Below are 27,590 nucleotides of genomic sequence, written 5' to 3'. Positions count from 1 at the left end.
TCATGCAAATCAGAGAAGTGCGAGTTAAAAAATATTTTTTTTGCTATTTGGCAGATACCAGTCTTGTTTGTGGTTACCGCATTTTCTGTGATAATCGACTGTCTTTGCTTCAGTCATTTGCTAAACAAGCTATCAAATTACAGTACCAAACTACAATTTCATACGACAGGCTCTGTCATACGACACTGTCGCCGAACACCGTCACGAATGTATGTATTTTAGTGTTTCTCATAATAAGAGCTGCTGATGATGTACTTGTGCGGATTTTGAAAATAGCAAGCAACGATGTCCTAGTAATAATATTTCTGATCAGAAATGGTTTAATTTACACCAAATTGAGGAATTAGAACGAAATCACACATGTCATATGATAGTTACTTGATAATTTTATTTTCTCGAATTTTTGTACATTTGTGTTACACATCATGATCAGCAACTAAAACGATAATCCACTGATATGATAATCACGTCTCGAAATCTTGTAACTTACTGCCTTCGTTCTGGTACCCTACAATATGGGTAGTATTGGAGCCGGGATGACATGTAGATGTCGAAAATAAATATCCACAACCTGTCAAACACTCAGCAACATGGGTATTTTTAGAACTGGGATGAACATGTACAATGCTGGAAATTGAGGTCCGCTGCCATTTCGAAAACCAAGATGACCGCCATTGATTTCATGAAAACTGTCACATACCCTACAATATGAGTATTTTTGGAACCGGAATAACATATAGATGTCGAAAATCGATATCTGCCACCATTTTGAAATCCAATATGGCAGCCATTGATTTAAGAAAAACTATCTAAGACCCTACAATACGGGTATTTTTGGAACCGGAATGACGTGTAGATGTCGAAAATCGATGTCTACCGCCATTTTGGACTTGAAGATGGCGGCCAATTGCTTAACAGAAAACTGTCAATAATCTAGTCAACATGATGGTGGACATCGATTGTCAATATCTACACGTCATTCCGGTTCCAAAAATACCCTATTTTGGGTACAGTTTGTTTCTTAAACCAATGGCAATCATCTTGGATTCTACATCTGCATGTCATCCTTGTTCTTAAAATAACCTGTTGCAGGGTATTTGACAGTTTTTCTGCAATCGATGGCCGCCATCTTGGATTAAGGTTTTTTTTTAAATTATTTTTCTTGTCTTACATGAGGAATTTTCGGTGACGACAGTTGATGATCATGATCGAAGATTATCGCTATTTCATATGATCGTGATCTGTAACACAAATGATAATCGCATTATCGTTTCCAGAGTTTTCCGTTGTGATTTTTGAGTTTGTACTGATCATGAGTGTAACCAAAATGAGAATAACATTATCTTTATCTAAATCGTAGATTTTGAATCCCTGCATGAGAGTACGAATACAAATTGACTGTCGCGCACGACAGCGAAGCGAGTGTAATAAAAGACGTCAACTGTTTCAACCTCTGGAAGGGACACTTTATCCATGTCAACCTAATATAGATGCACCGTAGCTGACATGATTTGATATTTTTGGACATTCTGACACTTTTGAGCAAACTGACAGTGATAAATCTGACGGAGGATGGCAAAACAAAACGTCTTACTCATTCACACTTGCATCGCAGTGCTGAATGCTAGAAGAGTAGTCTGTTGCAGTTCTCCTAGGCCTCACATTGATGTGAACTTCGAAGAAATTCTTGATTGTTGCCCCCGTGTTATTTGGCCTGCTTATTTCTGGAATTTCATGTGCCGAAATGCTAGTTGAAGTGGTGGAGGCGAACCAGCCTAAGGCTGAAAGCCTCCTAAATAAAGCTAAATAATAATAATAATGCTAGTTGAAGTACTGAACTAGCAATACTGTACGTTAAATTAACAAAATGATACTTAGCGGCGCTGGTGGTGGTTCAATCCCAGTCAGCGCCGTCGGGATTTTCTGAGGCATAAATTCTTTGATCACGCCTTCCTTTGCAAGGGAAGTAAAGCTGTTGATCCCCGGTCCATGAGTTGATGGGTCCATAGGTAGGGTCCAGGTGTGGGAGCTGCCTCCCTGGCGTCGGTAGCATTAGTACTCAGTACAGAAAACAAGATCGACGGCAAACAAATCAAGGAAAAAAACTGCGTTTTGGACTGTCGTATCCTAAGGGTGCTTTTAAAGAGCATTTCATTTCATTCAGTTTTTATTAGTTGAAAACGAAAGGATAAAATAGAGCAATTCTCTTCACGACCCAGCTCAACCTTCTCCTATTTGGTAGTGGATAGTATGTTCCTTATGACGTGTTGGTACATTTGCAATCAACCTGTGCTCGTCCGTCATTTTTCATAACGCGTATTCACGCGACGACCTTATTATCTTGTTGATAATCACATTGCAAACTTCATGCTTCGTCAATTACCTACCTCAGTCCGAGATTGCGGCTACTGCGCAATTACTTTTCTTTGGAATGAAAAAGGGTAGATGTTCCAGTTCTGGCCATACGTTCGTATTATGGTGTGTTCCAATTATGGCCTATGAAATTCCCATCCTATGGATCACACCATAATAGGAACCCAATTATGAATGGGCCTATATTTACTCTGTAATATGATTTTGTCATTAGACTTCTTCTATTAATTATTTTGGCATTTTTGGAATGTAATAGATAGGTACATATTTACAGACTCGAACACAGTCACGTTAATTTATTATTTGACGCTCAGCTGACTATACCGAATCTCATTTTTACAAACTCACCTTTGGTGATAAATAAATTGATTATGATATCATTGTTCAAACATCGTAACGGTGACGCACTAATTTTTCTTTGCCTTATCTTTTGTTTGATTAATTGCAGTTTGATAGCATCGATAGTGCAGGACTTTCGGCTTACTCTGTGTAATGTTCATAGCCCTGGCACTGAAAGCGGTTTGTGGACGAACAGTACTTTCCTAGTAATCAAACACACCATCATGAGAAGAATTGATTCAATTAAAAATTTATGGTTCAAATGGTGGCACCCAAATTCGAGTTAAGGCTAGACGATAACTGTTACTGCCGTGAGATGACAAAGTGACATAAACGCCCCCATGGTCAGTTTTCGCTTTTCAAGTTCTGCATCATAAATTACACCTAAACACACTTCACACCTGTACAAAATATGATTTGTAAGCATACAGTAAGCCATATATTTTGATTCACTGTTTCTACACCAAAGTGACCATTATGCTCTTAAAAATAAGAAGCTGTTTTCATATTCAATGGAAATAGTCATATGTTTACAAACTTTCAAAATCATTGTGAGGCTATACAGAAATATCTGTTGTCTGAACAATTCACTAAATGGATTTACGTCACATTGCCATTTCACGGCAGGTTACTTTTCTGTTGAATATTTAATCAGTAATTGTATCCGTGTTTAGTGCGCACTATTGTATGGATATATTTTTAGTCAATTCACTTTTTATTAGCCGTATAAAGCAGTTATGACTAGATTATTATCAACAAAGGCTAACCGTTATTATCATTGATATTGATAATAATGGGAACAAACACACTTTTCCCCGGCACATCACGTTGAGTCACGCAAAAGGCGTAAACTTTCCCCGGGTACTTTCAGGATTATTCCTGTACGACCAGAATTCTTGACTGTCATCATTCAACTACACTGATGTCACGTTTGCATAGGAAAGGACGTAAATTATTCTACCGTCGCGCCGTGTCAGCTGATAACACTTAAGTCACTTGGAAATTACCATCGTGACGGGGCTAAAAATGCGACCATGGCACGAGAATAAGATAAGTATCATCAACTTCGAATATGGTCAGTCAGTCTGTTATCAGACAAGAGTGGTATTAGGCCACCGCCAGAAGCGCAATTTTAATCGGCTTTCATCCATTTTTCGTTGTTTATTTTTCCCTACACCAACTGGAATGATCTAACTTCAAGCGTGATTCGGTCAACCGCATGCTAAAGCATGTGAATTCGAATGGCTTAGCTGATAACAACAGTCAGTGTTGTAAGATATGGTTGGGAACGTTTTGGATGGCATGTACACTTGGCGTGTGGTTTGAAGGTGGCTTTGGAGGCTTTAGTTGCTATTTTTGAGACTTTACTATCGTTACATGCGGACATGTCCCACGTTCATTAAAATGTATAGGCGTAGCAAGCTTTCAATTAACAACTGTGCAAGCACTAAAAAACACTAAATTGAGGGTACCCGTTGGGATGTAAAGCGTTGAATAACAGGAAAACATTATGTATTACAAATATACGTTCACTGCGTTATTTCTAAGAATGTGTTTTTGAAATATGTGTAAAAAATTTCGATTTGCATGAAACACGGCATAATTGTTTGTTAACACTTTTTGGATTTTTTTCTCAAAATTACTAGAAAAGAATTACCGTGTATATTTTTCCAAGAAAGACTTTATTTTCCCTACAACTACATTTCTATCAGAAACGACGTTTTCATGCTAAGATTTATTGAAAAATGTGGAATTCGGCATTTTGCAAGATTTAAAATGGCTGATTTTTTTTAAATCTTATGAAAAATTAAAACTTTTGACGTTTAGAAAACATTGAACACTTACAAATTTACAAAAATCGTAAAACAACTACTTTTGATATTTTTTTTAAACTTTTTGTCTTGTAATGTTTGCATAGATCTGCATCTAAGACCTTTTAATTCGTTTTTTTGTGCAAAAATTACAAAAAGTATTGTTTTAAAAAAAATAGTAAAAAATATTCAAGGTTTTCAATGTTTCTAAAGTTTGAATTTGTCACAAGCTTTTTTTTCGTCAAAATCAATGAACAACGATTTGTTATTTAAGTTTGTAACATTTTTTTTAGATTTGCTGGTTGCTTAGGGAGAGATCGCGGCGATTAGGTTAATTGTGTTAATTAATTAAACCGTAATATAGATAAAACATGAGCGATATTTGTGGTGCAATCGGACGCGTGATCTATCCTGATCGAAAGGGCTAATTAAATCCTTCCGAGAAGGTAATTCGATGTTTGATTTTGTGCGACAGTCGTCGTGGCCACCGGAACGGTGATACCAATACAAGATATTACAAGGGTCGTAATTATTTGTTGTGATATGAGGGACTCGGAGGCCTAGTGGCGACTGTTTATGCGTATTGACCAGAAATCATAGATTCAACCCTAGGCTCCTTTTCATTGTAACAAGGGCCTTATCGTTGTTCTTATAGTGTTTTTTCTGCATCGTTCCGACCTAACTATATCAGTTAAGATTTTACAAAAACATTTATATTTAAAAAATAGCTTTTATAATAAGAAGGAGCTTGGGATTTATCCCACGAGCCTCTACTCAGTAATTAAAAACTGTCGCTATCAGGCCATCAAATACGATTAATCACATGCAGCAACATGAAGCTATTCCTGGAATCGATTAGATAAATCATGTGGTCGTCAAATAGAAGCGATGCCAAAAAAAGAAACTAGTATTCTAGATCACATATGACGAATACTCGATCCGGGATCGTAATCATAGCGTAGTCCTTGCGGGAGCGTAATTCAATTTGAATAGCCCGGTGACATAAGTTAAACGATCGTCGGTACCAGTGATTTTCTGTGATCAAAGTAGCGCAGTGGACTAATGGTGACCGTTTTTGCTTACTGAACAAAATGTCGTGGTTTAATCCCAGGTTCCTGTACGTTACAGAGCTGAAGGGTTATATCACAGACAAACAGACATGAAACTTGCAAACCTTAGTTTCACGTACCCACTTGCAAATAGTAGATGTCGCCACACGACATCTTTTTGTTTCACCATGTGTGGGTGTCAAACAACAGACAAGAATGCCATATGAAATGAGCTAATTTATGATTTTAGTGGTGAAATGAAACAAATCTATACAAATTGAACCGAGTTTCATCTTCTTATATCATCGAATGGCAATAATAATACTTTGGTATCTTCAGTAATTTTTTGCTCTTGAATTTGATTATCCTTCAGATTATTGATTTGCGCTTAGTTGTGCAATGAAGGCTTGTCCTGGGAACGTAAAATTAAAAAAAAATACTTTCCCGTGTTTCTCTTACGGGGTAAGTAATGTGCATAAATTGAAAATTAGTCAAATTGCATGATATATTACATATTTAGCTTAAATGCATTTAAGGCCTTCAAAAGACGTGCAAAGTTCTCCACTGTTCTCTTTTAAGCTAGTACCTCAAATTGTACATTTTGCAGTACTAGCTGCGTATACAGTATTTCCATAGAGGTAACTCTAAGACTAGAAGGTCCCGAAATAACGTGCTCAACTTTTTGGCTCAGCTCTGGTACTGTCTTTGGTCCCAAGCTAATCGATGCACCCCTCGAAACATAAGAAAATCCATGAACCCCTCATTTTATCTGTCAAACTTTCATAGCGAATCAAAACAAACATTGCGTAGTACTAGAATTTCGACTAGAATGGGCTACGTTAATCGTTTGCTTGGGACCAATAGGCTAGTCAAGTAGTGAGCCAATTTAAAATCGTTAGTTTCGTATTGATTGTTGGTATTTCCACCGGTTGGAAACTAACGATTTAAAAATGGCTCACTAGTCTGTTGGTCCCAAGTACATCTATAAGCGTGCCCCATTCTAGTATAAATTCTAGTACTACTCTATGTTTGTTTTGATTCGCTATGAAAGTTTGACAGATAAAACGAGGGTTCGTGGATTTTCATATGTTTCGAGGGGTGCTTCGATTAGCTTGGGACCGAAGATAGTACGAGAGCTGAACCAGAAAGTTGAGCACGTTTCTTCGGGACCTTCTGGTCTTAGAGTTACCTCTATGGTATTTCCCCACTCCGGCTCTCCTTAACCCGACGTCACGGTCTCTTATGGAGCTTATTTTACATTGGTAATATTTATTTGTATGGATTGGCAGTCAGTTTATTAAATATGTCGGATTAGCAGGGTGATACTGTTATAAGTACGCTCTTACTCGCTGCCAACCCATCCTTTTTTTTCATCATCGACGATAATAGCAATAGCGGCGAAATCGCTCAATTCTCATTTGTTTCGATTAATTTGATGACAATCACATATTTTCGTTTTACAAATCATATGTTTAAACTTTTGTTTCTGTTCTGCTCAAAGACCCACGAGACTAAAAAAAAACAGTTTTAAAAAACTGATTATGAGTTGTGCATACGACTGAAAATCAAAATGACATTTCTCGCTGGCATCACTGGACTTCCTATGTCACTAATGTTAATTTTGACGTCGGACGCGTTCCGGTTTGGTGGGCGCGCGACAGTGAGATGAATTTCAAGCTTGGATTTTATTTATTGTACATAATTTCCGCATTCGCCCTATTCAGATAAAGCTTCTGAAACTTGTGAATTTGACAGAACCACCAGCACCAATTGTTGGGGTACACTGACAATATACTGAAGTTGTCACGTTGCCCCCGGGTTGCTAAAAGATCGCATCGCTCTCCAAACTAATTCCACACATACGAGAAACGGGAAACAGCTGATGGCACTTCCCGGGAAACGAGAAATATTATTGTTCGAAGTCCAGAAAGATCATAAGTTGAATTCATAAGAATGTTTACTCCTTAACTTCTGTATAGCGATAAAGAGATTATAAAGAGAACAGTTTAGCGACTTAATTTTAACATTTTTACTTCCATCGGAAAATTTTCCCGAGCTGCCAACAATTTTACTTCCGACTTCTTCTGGTTTTTTTTTTTACGACTAAGGACCCTCTTGAGTTATTTTTTATCCAGAAAATATTTTCTGAATTTTCCTAGAAGTCTCTTTATTTCCCTAGAAATAATCATCTGATCATTCAATCATCGGAAGCCTCTTCCAGCAGTCCTTCTGGCTTCCGCGGCAGCTTCTTTTACTTTCGCTGGGAGGTTTATCCTTAGCTCAGTCGGTAAAGGCACAGCTACAAAGCAAGACCATGCTGGAGGTGGCAGGGTTCGATTCCCAGTCCGGTCTAGAAATTTTTCAGGTTGGATTTGGTCAATCGTTGAGAAGCAACTACGAATTGTACGGTTATCAAAGCTCATGCTTTCATTATTAGTCTTGAGATTGAATAATTGTTTTATATAGATGGAGATGCTTAACGTCAATATCAAACTTAAGGGGAAGTTCACCGCTCCAAAACAAATAATTGCGTTTTGATTTTTCTAAAAATATCGGAAAAAATATTAAAAATCTATAATTTTTTTTTCAAGGAAAATTCACGTTTAAAACATTTATGGCATAAAGTTGGACTCGAAAACCACAAAACATCGATTTTTGGTTTTGCTGAGGGTCCAATTTTTTTTTGTCATGATGAGATAAAAAAAAATTTCCCAGGAATCTATAGAAAAACTGGTTTTCTTGGATGTTTGATAATTTTTCCCATTTTTTTATTTAAATTTAAAACGGACCGAAGATTTTTTTATGCTCAGTGCGGTAAACTTCCCCTGGACAGTGGACATTATATACGATAGATGAGGAAATGAAAGTATAGAATTGATAGTTCCGTTATAGTACGGCAGTGTGAAAATTATATATCTAGCGTTCAGAAGCATAAGAGCCTAACTGCGATGATCTATTCTCTTCGTCGATTTTCTCGTCGCAATACCACAGTTCAGTGAATCAATTTTTCTGAAACTATTAAAATACAGCATAGTGAAATATTCTCATAGCTAGCAAAAATAACATCAAACGCATCGATAAATGTTAATCCAGTCCTGTTATTAACAAAATAGAAAATCTATGAAGATAATCGATCATCGCAGTTAGGCCCTTATGATTGTGAACGCTAGATATAGAAAGTAGAAAGCGAGCAAAAAACAAAATTGGAAGGAGCGGATCGAGCATTTCCTTTACCAAACTCACCCGTTGATGAGGAGCGGTGAGCGCCTCTCATCAACGTGTGAGTTTGGTAAAAGAAATGCTCGATCCGATTCGTACCTGCCTCAAAATTAATTGTCCTTTGCATTTCATTTAGCTCAAACTAGGAACCTGATAGAAATATTGCTTTCAAGTTTGTTAGGTTCGGTGAAATATGTCTTGAGTCTTGACCTTTCTCATAACTTTACATGATCTTTGATGAGAACGTGTATGCTATAAGTACGATGCTCCTTTTATGTGCATTAATATTTACTCTAGTTTTTCGAGCTGTGTACAACCATACCAACAAAAATGCACTAGTAAACTCATTTCTAATCGGCTTTAAGTACATTTAAACTCAATTTTACATTCTGTGTCATCCTGTAGGTCATCATCAAAGCCATTGAAAACGTTGTCAACTGTATGTAAAACAACAACATTTAACGATAAGCGAAAACATTCAAAATGAACAATCAAAAACAATGCAGTAAACAGTTTTGAATTATCAATATCAACTCATACCATAAAACACACAGAAACATCGAATTGCCCACTTTTGTAATCACTTGTCTCAATATTTATACTGATTTTGCAATCGTTTGCGCACGACAGCGTGGCGCCGTCTAGGTTCGTTTACACCAATACCAGTTTGCCGACGTCAACAGGATTCCCCCTGATGGTTAATGTCCGTAAAATGACCCCCACTGAGTCGTGAGGAATGTCGCGCCGACAGCAACCCTTGTTGACGAGAGGCTCGTTGTGTATGAATCGGCCGAGCAAATACTGTCATACGTGCGGGTACCCGTCTAGTGTACAGTTGATAAGAGGACGGAGGCGCATCGCGTCTCGGTAGACAATGATAATAATGGCCAAGCCAAGAGTGATAAGCCTGTTTTGGCTTAAGTAAAGCGCTGGAATATTCTGCCGAGTGCATTGATTTTTTTACAATGTCTCATTCTGTGTTGGGACGTGAGATAATCTATCCTCCAGGTCGAATCCGTGGAGATTGCGCAATCTTTTATTTGTACTGGAGGAGGCAACCCGAGCAAAGTCGGTTAACAAAATTAAAGCCAATCGATATTAAAGTTAACTGGAACAAAATGAAATCACATTTTGATATCAACTGTTAAATTTCATGTGTCGTTGAACTAGCAAAGTCTTTCAGTGTGAGCAGCATGGATACTAACCAATTACGCCAAGCCCGCATTAAGTTAAATATCTTGCATGCAAAATCAGTAATCAAATTGATTTCATTGAAATCAAGATCAGTTTTCCATTTTATTCAACGGTGTAAAATTATGCTCTTAGTTTTACTGTGTTAACCGTCAATCCATATAAAACGAGTAATCATAAAAGGCTACATCATAACAGCAAATTTGAACTTCAATTTGATCTCCAGCTTTGCTCGGGAAATGCGTGATACGGGACACGAAAACACAAATGTTTCGACTTGTTGAGTGTTATGTTACCAACCCAGCCCCCTGCGGGTCGAGTCGAGTTTAATCATCCTAACAGTTTGTTGATTTGTTCCACTCAGTTTATTAATAGCTTGTTGATCATTTTGGGTTCTGAATAGAATTCGGCTCCCGGCGACAACAATGACGGCAGCTTGTTCGTATTCGCGAGGCAAGTGGAGTATGTAAATTGCAACCAATTAAAATTGCAAGTAAATTGACCGCACTAAGCACTTGATGCAAATTGCAAATCCAACGTGCTCAATTAAACTTTTGCCATTGCAAGTTCACTCTACAAAGGGCTCCGATAACAGGCTCATCAACCACAAACAGTGCTTCATTCATACTACACAAGTGACTGTGATTCAATTATAAATAACAATCCGTATACTCATGTCGTTCTTCCTTCTATTCCCTATTGCAGGTAATGGACCAAGTGGAATATCGTTGTCCTACATGCTGGCAGGCAATTGGCCATATTGGTCGCCGGACAAAATTCAGAGGCATCCGGACGAGCTGCTGCGAGCCCGGCTCAACTACTACGACTCGCAAAAGAGCCTGGTAGAGCATGATCTCTTCAGTCTGGCGGACGGACTGGAAGGTCGCAGCACTAATCCAGTGTCACTGCTGGTAAGTGATCAGTGCAAACGAGAATCATACCTGCGCTTCCTGTATAGCTAACAACTTATTGTCTTTTTCCACTTTCAGCTGGACAGTCTGCAGCATCCATGCGCTGACCTTGGCATGGAATTACCCTGCATGGTGGAATACCAATCCCACCCGGAGAAGGAAGTGAGTATTTCGTTGATAACAAAAGCGCTTTGTATATTGGGATTGGACTAACGGCATGGGCTTATCTCGACGACGGCTTAGTGATGCCAAACACAATTTCTGTCCCAGCAAACACGTGATTCAGCAATATTTAGTGAACGATTTAGAGCCATTCAGAACTGGGAGAATGCGGATGCGTTGCAATGCAGGAGGATTGTCGGTTGGTTTTCAATCATCAGTTGTCTATTTGGTACAGTGCAACAAAAGCTCTCCTATCAATCCCCTTGCAGGGTTGCAACACTACCAGGAAAATTTGAATTTTTATGGTCAAGGCTGTCGGACGTGATGAAGTTAAAGGAAGACTTTTTAAATGAATTTTGATAACATTGGAGATAATTACTAAAATATTCTGAAGAGAACCAATCGGGAAATTATTCTTAAACAATTCCGAGAAGAGTTAGTAAACTTCAAGGAAATTCTGACATCTATTCCAAGAGAATTATGATAATAATTCCAAGGGAATCCAAATCTGAAAATACCAAAGATGCCAAGAAAATTTATATTTTTCGACAGAATTGCAAGGGGACATTACATAGGGAATGCTGAGCAGCATTCCGTGCCATAACTATATGACATAAGAGTACACTAAACGTTAGCTACGGGAAATTGTTTTTTGAATATTTTGTCTCCTGCTTACTTTAGTCAAATTCGACAGTTGCCAAAATAGTTCAAATTTTATTGGAAATCAAAGGGAATTTGAATCTGACGTTAATTCTCAAGGATCTCTAAGTAAAATTCCAATCTATCACTTGGTAGAGCAGTTTTGGGACGACCTTCTACCAGAGACTTTACAAAAATAAGGCAATAAATTGCAGATAGTTTAGGCTTATCATTAACAAAAGCTCTTCTCAACGTTCTTAATGAAAATCTCAAAATATAAGATCGAGTTTTAGCACTATCGCGGATTAGCATCTCAGAATAGTGCTATACCCTATTTTTTTCCTCTGTTCGGGACATACATCCACTGTGACCAGTTATTTGATCTATTGTGGTATACTCCGTGTCTTTAGTTTAGTGCATGTCGTATTTCTTCATCACTATTGAGAAATGATGAAGTATTCGGTTTTGATACAGTTGTCATTCTTGCCTTTATCGCAAGGATCTGACTCTAATTTTAAGGTCCCGCTCTTTATACCCTTCGGAGTGATGGAACACCCTCCAAAGTGCGTCAGTCGAAATCGGATTCCTTCGCAACAAAATCAAGCAATAATTTCGATAACGATCATGCTATCATGCTATCAGAATCCTAGTTTTAACAATTTCAAACTAGATGAAAAATAACTACCTAACTCATTTTTCCCTGTTTCAAGATCATCCTCGGTGGACAAAGCCGAGTCTTACACAAGGCATACAAAGTAAAAAGGACTTAGGGGTGTTCCTTTGATTTCAAAAACAATCCTGTTCCCCTAGTTTGAAGTCGTTCGGTGGAAGATTTCAAAGCCAGTAACTCACCAAGAAAAGGTAAACCACCAAGCGTTACTGGGATAATACCTATATATATATAGTTTTCCGACGTATTATTTGATCCCCAAAAACGGAAATCAGAAAATCCGGGAAAAATTTACTTCATCTTTTCTTCGAAAAATAATAAGATTTTGTACCTTTTAAAAATTTCAAGCTGCTTGGACTGGACTAGATTCTCAGCATACAGTCCTTTTGTAAGAACTGTATGAATTTCCAAATAGTCATATCTTGTGTAAACAAATATTCAAACGTTAATTTATCGAAACTCTTAGTTAGCCTATGCAAACTAACCTCATCAGGTGCTAGGGTAAAAGTTTACCAACATTATGGTGCTGTTAGTTTGCGTGAGTGAGTCAAGAGTTTCGACAAATTGACCTTTGAATCTTTGTTTACAAAAGCAGATATGACTATTTGAAAATTCACTTTTGTATTAAGAGATTTTAGAATAAATGTCAGGGTATTTCAGTGGAAATTTAAGGAAGTTTTGGAAACAACTCTAAGAGAGCTTAGACTTTAACTCCAAGTAAATTGTGTAAGTTCAGAATTGAATTTTTGAGTAGCTCTGTGGAAAATTACAAGACGATTGTAAAGAGGATTCCAGTATCCGTGAAAAATATCAAGGGAATCTAATTTTGAGGGTACAATTATAAAGAAATTTAAAATTTTAAGGAAATTCCAAGGAGACTTCCAAGGGCATCACGAAAATAATTTCTAGAGGATTTAAGGACATTTTCCAGTAAAATTTCTGAAGGATGTAGGGGAGAACTCCAAGATAATTCTGAATTGCTTGGGAATTCTAAACAGATTTCAGGCGGATTTTAAATAGAATTATAAAAGGAAGCTTCAGTAAATTCCTAGAAAAACATCTTTCAACTTTCTTGATGTGATTGGATTGATCTAATTTTTTGACTGACTCCCAGAGAAAATCTCAAACTAATTTTAGAAAAATACCGAAATAAACTCTGTGAGGGGAAATTATTCTTAAATGCTTAACAATATCTCAATGAAATCCTGTCTTAGTAATAACCCGTTTAACCTAATAATACCTTAAGCTTAAGGGTTTATGCTTAATTTTAATGTATATCGCACAACCAAGAAATTGTTAATCGGGATCCACTGGTCACCATGATTTGAGAAACCCTATAGTATTCTTCTAACCCCCAGCAGAAGATTCCTGCAACTTCTTCTGAAAGTTTATTTCGTTTTTTAAAACTGGCTCTGAATGTTTCTTCTGACTGACAGTACAGGACGATTTTAAAGATTTCTCCTGGAAGCTCCTTCCGACTTCCCCCAGAAGTCCTGCTGACATGACCAGGAAGTTTCTCCCGATTACTTCTGGAAGTTTCTCTAAACTTATTCTGAAAGTTTCTTCCGACTTGCCCCGGAAATTTCTTCCGTTTTGGAAGTTTTTCTCCCAACAGAGTCGTGTAGCTTCCTCTGAAAGTTTCTTTCCTGCTTTATCCAGAAGTTTATTCTACACACTTAAAAAAAATCATGTAAATTTAGGTGCTCTGAGACTGACATATACGAGCGTCATTTTTGACATAAAATTGCGTCGTAATAGACGTAAAACTCAGCTCAATCAAATGTACTTTTCGTCGAGTACCGAACTTTTCAGTCTCGGAGCACTTAATTTTACATGACATGTTTGTTTACGTCTCATCCTTTAGGTCAAAGATGGATTCCGTCACGTGTAAAATTAGGTATTTCTAAGTGTGTACTTCTATGGAAATTCTTTTCAACTTCTGCACAGGAAGCTATGCGAAGTCTGCAGGCGTGCGAATTGTACGGATTTTCACGATGCGCGTGCAAAACGATCCTCTTGCTTGGACGCCATTTTGATAACTGAAAAGCAAATGTCAAAATCATAATATAGGCATCATTCTGCACGCACACACTTACAAAATGAGGGGTGTTCAGGTTTTTTAAATGCTCGATTAAAATAAATGCGTCCAGTTCAACCAAATTTTGATCGTAACACCCTGTAGAATGAACACAAAGTAGCGATTATTGCTGGATATTTCAAAATTTTCAGCTGGAGTCATTTTCAACTGATTAAAGCATTACGGATTTAACAGGAGATTTGGAACAAACTTAAAAACTAAACGACTACATTATTCGTAGTTTACAACAGTTTTAGTAAAATTTTATGCGTTTTTTTTTCACTTGCGCGCTGTTTGCGATAACTTCTTCAGCAGTCATAGTCTCGTAAGATTCATGAAATTCGGAGAGAGTAAAATAGGGGTGCCATGGATTTGCTCTCTTTAGAAGGACTTATATTATTTTCGAAGATCGCTGATCCTATCTGTAGTTCGTCGAACCTCTCCGTTTACCAAGCTTCACATATTCTCAGAAGTTCTCAGATACCGTGGTGGCCGTCTTTGACCCAATTTGTTGGAAGTGTTTGATACCTTTGATTCCTTGCTTCTTTACAGAAAGCTTCCGCTTTATCAGAACCTAATATCTCTCGATTGAACGTAACTCTGGACAATTTGGCGGATTTGCGGTTTTTGGTACAATATTCACTTGATTTGCTTCGTACCACTCGATCACAGTTTTAGCCCAGACAAACAGACATAACTCTTGCAAGTTGTTTATCGAACAAGCATTTAACGGTAAATTTAAAAGTATCGTACTTGGTAGTGCCGCCACCCGTAGCGCGCATAGTCAATTCCCTTGCATTTGACGTTTACACACTACCGCCATCTGTTCAGCATACTACCCACCACAGTGTAATCAACAGATGGCGGTAGTGTTTTAGCGACGATGTTTCACACTGAGAAATATTCAATGAGTTATGTCTGTTTGTCTGTGGTTTTAGCATAATGGCATGATGCCAAATTGGGTGTTTCCTTTGTGGCTTTTGATGAAGGGTACACAGATAAAAATTCTGAATTTTAATTGTGATTTAAACATTCATTCAGGTAGACTTGTATTTCATTTCACGCAACCGAGCAACTTGCAAACAATGTTATTTACAAAGATGGGCTTTTGTATACAATATTTGCTACATTGCATGAAAAGTGTCAGAACTTTACATGATATATAATGCAAACGTATATGATATGTGACGCTCCATTTATGTGCATCATATTGAACAGAAATTTACACTACTTTTTCGAACTGTGTAGCAATCGCTTCTGCAGGCACTCTTTCTGGTAAATGTCATGGAATGTAAACACCAATCATAGTCTTTTCCATCAATGACTTCCAGCTAAAATATACAATATTTCTCGCGTAACATTTGAAAAAAATCTATCCTCGTTGATCGATTCTCTTCATCGACACAGCTAAAAATTCTGAATTTTAATTGTGATGTAAACATTAATTCACGTATACTTGTATTTCATTACACGCAAACGAGCAACTTGTAAGCAATGTTGTTTACAAATATGGGCTTTTGTATACAATATTTGCAACATTTCATTAAATGTTTCAGACCTTTACACGATTTTTAATGTAAACTTAGATGAGATGTGACGCTCTCTTTATGTGCATCATATTAAACAGAATTTTACACTACTTTTTCGAACTGTGGACTTTCTCTTTGGTTTACCACGGCAACATAAACGAATTTTTCGTTAAGCTCTCAGCACAGTTCGACAGAAAATGATATAAGCTTGCGCCTGAAACAACAACATTCATTTGCAGTCGGGTTATTCGCGAAAGAGAAAATCGATGAAAAGAATCGATCAACAATGATAGGCCCTTTTCTCGTGTTGCGCGAGATTTCAAAAGTTACAGTGATTTAAATGTGTCCGGATTAATGTGAATTTCGAAGAAGATCAGTGATTTTCAGATATCTTCAGCAAAATTTAACACCGAACATTATACACAGCAAAAAAATAATTTTGATATCACATCAAAGTGGATGCACTACAATCATGTCGAAAATTTCATGTAATTTTTATGACCACATAAATAAACAAATGCAGTAAAAGCAGCGTAATGTCAGTTCATGCATTGTATTAATGATAATTTTGTCCTTTTTAGCAAGTAATATTACACCATATTTTCGACATGATTGTAGTGCATCCACTTTGACGTGATATCAAAATTATGTTTTTGCTGTGTAGTTGTTTCTGAAATATCAAGTGGATTCAATGATCGATCACCTCACATATGTATTTCTATTCTATACATTTTTTTTAATTTCAGGAAGAACTCGTCGAAGATGTTTATGGGGCCATCAGGTCACGAACTGTTCATTTGCTAATAACTTTGCACACAGTTGACGAAACATAGTTCTTTTTGAAGCAGTAGATAGAATAGAGTTTCAGCTTGTAATAGATACGTAAACACAATTCTATAGTAATAAACTGTATTTGAAAAAACAAATTTCAACAACTGAGTGAAAAGTTATTAACAAATGAGCAGTTGGTGTGAACATTTGTGCATGCCGAGCAGGCCCTCAGGATAAGCTAAGGTTAGGTTGAGAGAAGGTCAAATGGACCTCAGACTAGGTTCAGCTTTCTTTAGAAAAGTTAAAAATAGAGAACTTAAAAATATTGAATGAAAATTGAAATGCATTCGAAACCTTTTTTTAGGAACCTCAGTGAAAGTACTTTACAGCTGTTCAGAGAACCTAAACAAAATTCAAGACACATCAGAAAAAAACTTTGAAAACATAAATGTATTTCAGTCAGAAAGTCTTATCAAAATTTAAGAAGGCTCAATGATGTATAGTAACCGTTCGATTTTTTTTGACACCGTGCCAAAATCGAACGGATTTGGAAAATAATGTATTTTTGCTCTCTGTGATTACAATTTTTAATAAAAGATTAATTATTAATTTGACGTTAGATAACTCACGGTGGTGCAAAATCATCGAAATCATAAATTTTAACAACACGTCCGTAAATGTTGCCAAAATCGAATTGGTACTGCATAAGGCATTTCGTAGAAGTTTTGGAAATTCTTGGGAAGTCCAAGGAAGTCGTATCTTAGAAACTGTGTAGATTAGACATCTTTATTCATACAAATGGGCGGGATTTGCTACTATTTAGCTTTTAGGCAGGGAAACTAGAATAAGTGTGACATTCAGACTTACACATCACTCTCTATTTGTGCATAAAACAATACATTCTTTAAAATGTACTTTCCATACCGTTTCGCGTGTATTTGGCGGGATATTGATACAAAATTGGTGCGGATTTGGCGTTCAAATTTCTCGTAACAACATTGAAAATGTAATTTTAAACTGCTCGAATGTTGTGATTTACTATGAGAAAGCTTTCGATTGAATTACGAAGAAGTTTCCAAGGTACTTCTTAGCAGAATATTGAAGACCTTCTGGCAGCATTTCAATTGGGAATTTTGAATTAACAAGAAGAGAGAAGAGATCCTGGGGAATAAACAGGAGAATTCGAGGAGAAATTCAATGGCTATTCTGAAGGGTTATTAAAGAGGAATATTCAAATGCAATTCTAAAGAGACGGGTGGGCAATTGCCAAAAAAGTTGTTTAACTTCAACTAAACAGCGATTAAGGGTGGCTTCCAGCAAAACTCATTGGCTTTATAACAGGATGTAACGGCAAAGATAACGTATATTTGCATTCACATCAACAGAAATGATTTACGACTCTAGTAATCAATTGACCTACTTGTACACTGAATCTGGCCTTATCAGATTGCATGAGTGATAATGCACGTGATTTTTTAATATTATCAGTTGATGAACACCTTCATATTGACTTAATAAGTGTTTGACTTATTTTAAGTACTTTCCAAAGATATCGTTCTACTTCCTTTTTTAGTCGCAACCGTAACATGCTTGCATAACGATATTGTTCGGTTTCAATTCAAATTACCATCACAAGCGCACATCCTGACAGGAAACCTCGTTGTGCGTAAATAGAGCATGAATATTGTCGTCCGTCGTTGTCACATCCGATAATTATTAAGTACATGTATGCACATTGCCATTTTCGTATCGCACATCTATACTATATTAATTCACATTCGATTAAGCACCTCAATCCCAATCCCAAGCAGCAGAGGGTGGCATCGTAGCTAGGCTACAGAGAATGGAAATAAATTAATTCGAGATAATGGTGTGTTCACACTTCAAATGTAGAACATGTGCTATTGGAATTTTCCATCCAGGATGCTGCTATGTTTACTATAGTGATAACGCCGTTGTATTAACGCTTCATGTGCCAATTAAATCACACATCTATTTCTTTCTTCTCATTGCAGATCGATCATCTTGTCCTAGGTCGAGGTCCTCCGGGAGGTTCCTGGCATCGGATGGATCCGAACCTGCGCACCCTTTCCCTGGCCGCGTGGATGTCCCTGCCCGGTTTATCCTTTTCCGAGTGGGAAAAGAAACACCCACCAACGATCGACCCCGCAGAACTGAGCATCAACGGGTCGCCCCTAAGCAATAACCACCATCCGTACCTGCCGCCAGTTGGAACCGAGGAAGGCGTTAAAATCCTCAAATCAAATAATCACCACGGTGCTAGCATTAATCGTAATAGGAAGATACTTATCGGTAGCAGTAGCATAAGTGCAAATCCTACTTTTAACGACTCGTGTGATAAATGTAGTGAACTGAATCGAGAGCAGCAAAAAGTGCCCTTACTGTGCAATCGATGTCGCATCAACAGCAGTAACAACAACAATTCCGCAACACAAAATCAAAACAATCTACGGCAGCAGAACAGTATCGCATACGAAGAACGCAACGGTAAAGTCAATATCAAGCTTTATCCACCTAGGCGGAACCTATCGCTGAAGAGGCAACTTTCAAAGGAAGTTGAAACAAGGGCACTGATTTCGCGAGTCGCACAGTACTACGAAAGTTATGTGGATGAGATGAATCTGTCCAAGTACTTTATGAACGATACTATCGTGACCACGGTACTGCCGTTGGACTTTTCCGCTGTGAGTACTCCAGTGCCGGAAAGGTTGCGCAACGGACGATGGATTATCTCAGGGTAAGTGTTCATACCTGGAAACACCAAGAACAATGCACTTATGCAACTCTTTCTCCTCTATTTTAGATTTGACCGCATAACTAACAAGCAATTCACCGTGGTGTGCCGCAATTTGGTGATGGCCAACGGAGCCTCTGACCTGGCCAATCGACTGGGCGTAAAGGGAGAAGGCCTGGAGATGCCTTGGGTTAAGTACGAATTGCCCCAGTTGGAACATGCACTAGAGAAAATTGACGATGAAGCACGATCCCGCCTGAAACCGGTGCTGATCGTCGGTGCCGGTTTGAGTGCTGCCGATGCCGTCACCATTTGTCGATCGTCGGGAATCCCAGTGATTCACGTCTACCGAAACCGAACGGCCGGATTAGACAAAATGCTACCAGGCAATGTGTACCCGGAGTACCACGAAGTGCACAAAATGATGAAGGATTCAAACCGAAAGTATGACCTGTACACGCCGCTACCGGAACATACTATTGCAGACTTGACACAGTCTATGAGCAATGGAAAATCTGACTCGTATCGAGTTACCGTACAACATTTAAAAACGGGTGAACGACGCGAACTGGAAGTGTCCTTTTGTGCTATACTGATTGGATCCCGACCGGATCTCCGATTTATAGCAGGGCTAACCAAGGGATCAACACAACAAAACGGTCACGAATTCTGCATTCAAAACAGACATGCCACCAAAGAGGATTCGGAAGCAACATCGTGCGAAAACAGGGCCCTTCAACCGGTGGCTATTTGGTCTATCACTGAGCAGTTGCTAGCATCTAGGTTGGGACGGAAACTGTTTTGGTTGAAGAATATTTGCGCCAAGTGTCGCCATTTGAACGTATGTGAGCGTAGCCGGTACAAGCATTATCAGCAAGCCGGCCCTGGAACAGGTGAAATCAAAACGTCTACAAATTGTAGCCATAATCTAAGTTTGCTTGGTAGAAATTGTGAGTGTACGCTTCCGGTAGCTACCAGCATTAGCGATCACAACGCTAGTACTGCAGGACTAGGATTAGGCGAAGATCCAACCAAACCGATAGATTGTAAGAGCAACCCTATCGATGTAGACAAGTACACTAATGCGGTTCTTCGGTCTCCCTACAAAGGGCTGTTCGCGATGGGACCGCTGGTGGGCGATAATTTTGTCCGTTTCATCCCCGGAGGAGCACTGAGCATCACTTCGGCACTGCACAAACTAACCGAGAATGACTGATATGTTCCGGTGAGAGAGGCAGTGCGTGTGTTCTTTGTTTGAGGTGCTTAATTTCTGGGATATGAAATTGTACCTCTTGTCATTCCGTTGTTCTTTCGACCCCATGCGGTCAAGGCCGTCGGAATTATTTTTGAAAAAAAGACGCTTCATGGTCTGGAGCACTTAATTTTGGAATCAGATTTTGTGCACGGTCGCTGAGACTAACTCAGTAATAGAGACTTTCCACTCAGTTGTTGAGAAATTTCTAAAACCACGGTTACTCAGCTCTGAGTAATTGTAGTTTATTGAAATTTGTCATACAGCTGAGTTAAGAAGATTCTCGCACTGAGTTAGTCTTAGCAATCGTGAAGTTTAAAATCACGCCAAGATGGCGCTGAGTTTTTCTTACTCGAGACACAAACCTATGTGGCGTTACGTTTTATGTCAGTGGAACGCATAATATTCTGTAGGGATGTCGTGATCTTTATTTTTATTACGTTTGTATTTATCATATAATTTTAACTTATTAATGTATAATAGCTTTTTCTAATTCACTGATTTTAGACGCATCCCATTCTATACAAGTGTAGATTTTGTTAGTTTTTTGCTGTCCCCGGAACATTCCTGCCTTGTCATTATCGAATGCACGTTTCTTACGAATAGTAGCAATAGGCGTTTGCCTCAAAATGAGTAAATCTAGGCAACAATCGAAGATTGTTAGTAACGTAATTGTTTTGTATACGAAATTTCATAAGTAGATAAAGTCAGCTTTGAATCTGATTGAATCGATTTTTGTTTATAATCTTGCGATTCTTTAGTTACACATTCTAAGGTAAACCGCCGTTCCTCGTTCTAGGCTACTTCTCCGAGCCTTCTTAATCATTCCCTCGTGCCGCCCTCCAGTATAACCCAAAGTTAACAATGCCATACCGAACAAAAAAACAAAAGTGAAATACTACCGATTGTAATTCTAAACCCTAATAATCTGAAAACAGTTCAACCACCCTTTGTCCCCGTTTCAAATGTGTTTGATGCAATTTTGCTGATCACACAACAGGGTGTCGTACGGCTTCCTCAGTTTTTAAACCTATTCCCAGGAGAAGCTTTCCTTAACCATGAACAAGCCTCAATCTCGGTCAAAAGATTTCCTGAAACGGGATATCAAAACTGAGCACTCAACCAAAAGATATACACCCATATTCTCGTTTACGTTCGAACCGTATTTTCCATACAAAAAAAAAACTGTATGAAAAAAAAAAACGGTTTGAATGAAAAAGGAAATATGGGTAGGTCGACTGATGCAGCCATACGCCACGCTCTTATAACTACTAAAATTGTGGAACCGAATAGAGACTGATTTGTATAAATGAGAATAGCTAGCTCTTAGAACGTGATATGATCAAATGGACCGCAAATCTTAAAAAAAAAAAAACATTAAACTCCTCCGATTTCTCTCTATTACCAGCATAAGAGTTTTTGATATAACGCCATCCTGTCCATTTCTTCATAATCTTACTTAAGTTAAAAAGAATATTCTAACTCCTTGCTTGTACAACAAGCATTTCATTATATTGCAACCTATTTAAGAAGCGTTTCTTGCGAATATAGATTAACTAGTGTGCATAAAGTGAAGTTTAATATTGAATCTTTCGCAGTTTTGTAGTCATAACCTTACAACAAATTCTCTGCTGAGCGTTTGTAGAATCCCTTCATAGAAAGGATTAGTGCAGATGTTTACAGGTTTTACGTAGCACGAGCAACGTTTGTTTTGCGATTCAGTGCAATTGTTCGTTAACAGAATTGAATACCTAAATGGAATCCAACATATATCGAGGCAATTAAACATTATTAAACAGGGTAGACTTGAAGTCGAATAAAACAAGTTCAATTTTTTAGACTAGTGAAACACTACAGTTATTTTCCTTCGTTATGGAACCCAAAGTTGTTCTACTTTTTCTGCGGATTGAAAAGTGTATAAACTGTTCATATTTGATACAAGTTTTACGGTTGTTATCCTTTTGTCCTTAAAAATATACTTAGTTTACTGTTGCAATGAATTGTAGAAAAAGATCTGTTGGTTATCCGAAATATCCCTGTGGTCAGTATAACATAAAAATTTTCATATAAACAATAGAACGCCGAAATATCCCTGTGGTCCGCATAGGATCAAATTTATTTTACACGGCCGTAGAATCTGATTCAATCTGATTAGGTTTCGTTTACTCACTTTCGCTAAAACCACGGTTGCTCATAGACTGAGTAAAAATCTGCTTGAATTTGAGTAAATATCACTCATAGTTGACCATATTTTGCACGTGATTTTGTATAAACGGAGCTCAAATTTGTGTATTGTAAATAGAACCCATTTTCTTTAAATGTCTATCTAATATTTTTCCACAAATCGAAAGTCGTGGAAGTCGAACCACAAAAAAAAAATCTAGGTTTTTAAATTGTCATACTTATTAATTATCATACATTGTATTTCACTATATATTGTATACACATTACATTTTTAACTTTTAAATTTAACAAAAATAATCCATCCATTCAGAAAAAAAATTCCAAACATATCTGAAACATTGGACTTATCGTTATCAATTATTCATGTTTATTTCAATATTTATAAATTTATTTTGTATTGCATTACTCATCGAAATTAAAATTAAGTGGATGAAGCAGATGAAGCACCAACAATGCATAACATTATATGCAAAATATTTACTATACAGGTTATTTCTCGTCATGCATGACATCATTTATATGAGATTCGATTTTCATTTTATTGTTAGTCCTGTGAATTATACATTAAACTTTTTTTTTTCATTATTGTAGAGTGTCAAGAATAATTACAGCTAAAAATGTGTGTTTGCTTAATATAACCTTGAGATTTCAGTGTTACATCCACCTGATGATGTGAGCTGAGGAGAGCTGCATCTTATTATATGTAAAATATTTATTATTTTCATTGCAGAATATCAGCTATTTTATCCACATAAATGTATGTTCATTATTTCATATTGTTCGGATATATTTCATTTCTCCATAACATATATTTAGCTTATATAAATAAATACTGGGTTGAGAGGGAGCATCAGGGTATTATTTGACCTGAAACTGGACGATGGAGTGGTATGACAACCGGAGTCTAGGAGGGAATAAACACTATCATTTTCTTTATCCTACCGATTCGATTGTGGTGGTGTGAATTCTACTCCAACAGTTTCAGTGAGATTGACGCGCCCTTCTCAACAAACCATCCTGTACGAAGCTTAATAAGTATTGCGAATTGTGTTATTCGATTTGTTAGATCGTATCGTTGGAAGGAGATTCTTAAATTTACGTGGATTTCGTGTCTCTACTTACGGGTTCGCCCTCCGTTTTGGCCCTTCATACAGCGATATTGTGAATTCAGATCGGTAGCTCAAATTGATCTTGCTATTAAGTGGAGCTGCATACAAGACAAGATCTTTGAAGAGATGGTGGCTACCTTACATGCATACATACATCTAACATTTTTCCACAAATCGAAAGTCGTTATCTTGGACTTCAAAATGGCGTTAGATATAGATTTCCTGCCTCTATCTCCGTTCCGATAATACCCATATTTCAACTATCGGTGGAAGCAAAACTGTCCCATGTGTATATGAAAGTCCATGGGACAGTTATGCGTTCACATCGGCAGTTGGTGTATGATTTTTATTGATTCCAAATTCAAATTTAATTACATTTAATTTCAATCTAGGTGCTCCAGCTACTGCAGTAACTTATCAGTCTTAATTGCTATGATATATATCTAAGTGTGTTTACATTGTATGGGTATGAGTTGAGACCAGAAAATAATATCAGTCATGCTGTGTAACTAGCACCATGTTGGTCACACCCGGACATGTTGTGGGTATCCCCAGGCAAGTAGTAAAACAATTTAAATCATGGGGTGCATCGACTAGCTTGGGACCGAGGATAGTACCAGAGCTACTACCATAGAGGTAAATCTAAGACCAGCAGGTCCCGAAGAAACGTGCTCAACTTTTTGGCTCAGCTCTGATACTGTCTTTGGTCCCAAGCTAATCGATGCACCCCTCGAAACATAAGAAAATCCACGAGCCCCTCATTTTATCTGTCAAACATTCATAGCGAATCAAAACAAACATAGGGCCTTATTACGGGTGTAGTACTAGAATTTCGACTGAAATGGGATACGTTAATCGATTTGCTTGGGACCAATAGGCTAGTCAAGTAGTGAGCCAATTTAAAATCGTTAGTTTCCACCGGTTGCCACTACTGGATTGTACTAGCATTTTCACCAAATGTACTAGAATGTTTTGGTTCTATCTCTTTCACTCTACTCAAAACTGAAATGCTTAAAAAATGATAAAATGATACACTCTTTGCACGCTGTCAAAGATCATTGCACACATAATCAACTTTGTTCAAATCAAAACAAAAATACTAGCCCATCTGGGTGCTGATGGCACAAGCTTCTAAGAAAATTCCATTACAGCGAACCACATTATTTTAATTGATTTCATCGCCAGTTAGTTGTCTGTCACTTCGTTTGTGTTTCAGCATCTGATGATGAATAGGGGAACATTAAAAAGAGTGATGATGGCTGAAATTTTCGCGGTGAAGCATAGGAAGAGGAAAATGTTCTCAGCTTTCATGATTAATTTATCCATCGCATGTGCTTGAAACCAGCTCTATATCGATTTTGCAGTAATGTGATGCTTCCACATATTTTTGATGACAAAAATGAAGATTCTTAAAACTGTCCCTGCCTTTTTAATGCACCACCAACGTAGAGTGCGCCACGCGAGTTCGAGAAGAAACGTCAACCAAACCGTTTGTTTACATCAGAATAACTATTTTTCACAACGCAAATTAAAGCATTTTTCATTCAACATCTTGCCAATTTCTATCGGTAATTATCTTATTGTACGATTTTCCACAGATCTGAACTGATTTGTACCTTAACTATTCACACACAAGAAATCCGGAAGATCATAACCACTAAGGCACTTTTCTAATTTTCCATTTTTCTCAACAAAAATATTCCTGAACACCAGCAGAATCTTTGCAAAAACGTTACAGAATTAAATTTTTCAACTGTAGATTAAGTTTTGCAGCATTTCAGATGAATCAATTTATCAGGAAAAGTAAAAAAGTGTTCCGCTTCCTATGTCTCAAGGCAAAAATTTATGCTCACAACACTCTTTTTGACGTTCTCCTATTCACCACCAGAGGTTGAATCGATCGTTTAGTTTCTATTAAAAAGGCCTATTGAGTGTAACCTACACTCAAAGATAAATTAAATCAAAAAAGCTTAAAAAGTATGCATATTTCCGCTTCACCTTATTGAGTCCGAGCCATGATTATTTCGGCAGTAGTCATGAATGATTAAAATCGAAATAATCTTTCCAATATTAAATTTAGTTCTTTTTCAATACTGATATTTAATCAAAAAAGATTAAAATTCAATCACAATTTATTAAAATAGAATCAAAAATGATTAAAATTTATTCAAAAAATGATAATCTACAATCTATTCAACCATGATTACACTGGGATTAATATCAGATGCTTATTTTTCAGAAAGAGAGGATCAATTTTTAATCATTCGATATGATTAAACTGAGTATAATGTCAAATTGATTAAATTTCAAGCAAAATGGGAATAGTTTAATTTATCAGTGTACTCATAAACGGAGCTCTGGTCGACATTCCGGCGAAAAAGCTAAGCCAACCCGACACCAACCTGACTTCTACCAAACCCCAACCCGATGTTAACCCGACATTGACCCGACATAAACCCAAAATTGACCCGACAACAACACGACATTGGGTCGATATCGACCTTAAATTAGCCTTACATTGACTTGTCTGTTCGGGACCATTTTGCTGGGTTTTTTTCCATACTCCACTGTCGTATATCAAATGATAGTGAGTGACTCAATTATGGTCATGTGAGAATTCGTTTACACAGAATTGATTGAATGGTTGTATTGGTTCATCTTCAATCGAATGATATGAAAATTTACAGCACTGCCGACGAACATCGATTGCCATCCATTGAGATTTTTATGCCTCAGAAAAATCCTACCGACCTCGGCTGGGGTTAAACTCAGACCCATTGTGATGAGAAATCAGTCACGCTTACCACTACACCATATGCGCCGGCATTTTGAGCTTTGAAAATCGTCATTATGATGTAAACAAACGTATTGGATGAAATCTCCTCTCAAAATAGACTAGCGCACTCTACATTGATGGTGCATTAAAAGAGCCTATTGAAAAAGCGTTAGGCTCTTTTGATGCGCTAAGCGATTATATGAGGAAATGTCATCCAAGCGATTTGTTTGCATCAAAATGATTATTTTGTGTCTTATTTTACCATTTTTAATCCGAAAGATCATAACCGCTGGAACAATAGGCGAATCCAGTAGAAACTAAGCGATCGTTTCAGCCTCTGGTGGTGAATAGGGGAACCATCAAAAGAGTGATGAGGGTGAAAATGTTCACCGTAAAGCATTAGGAAACGAACATATTTTCTCATTTCGTGATTAATTTAATCTACACCTAAAAATCTATCTATCTAAGAAATTATTTTTTCTATATTATAGGGGAAATGACGGCTTCGGCATGCCAGACTATTTTTGGCAACCCAAATTGAAACACTATTTTCACTGGATTTTCTTACGAAAACACTTCGCTGAATGCATGCAAACGATTCTTTATGCTTTCAGCTTCAATTTGACTATATTTTTACCACTGAGAAAAAGCAATCTAGCAAGGTTTTCTTGAAATGCAACACACGCACTACAAATTGTAGCTGATTTCGAGTTGCCGATAATAGAACAGCAGATTTACATGCACTTCAAATGGAACGGTTGCCGAAGAAAAAC

At 37.4% G+C, this 27,590-nt stretch overlaps 1 protein-coding gene across 3 annotated transcripts in view; it reads left to right on the top strand.

Annotated features, from left to right (window-relative positions):
* Positions 1–22,748, top strand: part of LOC135708270 (oxidative stress-induced growth inhibitor 1-like) — a 60,103-nt gene extending 37,355 nt beyond the window's left edge. For all 3 annotated transcript variants that reach the window (XM_065230272.1, XM_065230270.1, XM_065230271.1), the window contains exons 3-6: positions 10,688–10,893; positions 10,972–11,055; positions 18,757–19,499; positions 19,566–22,748. In XM_065230272.1, the coding sequence (XP_065086344.1) occupies positions 10,688–10,893; positions 10,972–11,055; positions 18,757–19,499; positions 19,566–20,712 (2,180 nt within the window). In that variant the 3' untranslated portion in view covers positions 20,713–22,748. The remainder of the gene's footprint in view (positions 1–10,687; positions 10,894–10,971; positions 11,056–18,756; positions 19,500–19,565) is intronic.
* The last annotated feature ends 4,842 nt before the right edge of the window (positions 22,749–27,590 follow it).

Source organism: Ochlerotatus camptorhynchus, unplaced genomic scaffold, assembly GCF_037179485.1.
Source record: "Ochlerotatus camptorhynchus isolate MF236.1 unplaced genomic scaffold, CSIRO-AGI_Acam_v1.1 ptg000329l, whole genome shotgun sequence".
Classification (NCBI taxonomy): Eukaryota; Metazoa; Arthropoda; class Insecta; order Diptera; family Culicidae; genus Ochlerotatus; species Ochlerotatus camptorhynchus.
The sequence above is the reverse complement of the archived record's forward strand: the minus strand, read 5'-3'. Positions and strand labels throughout refer to the sequence as shown.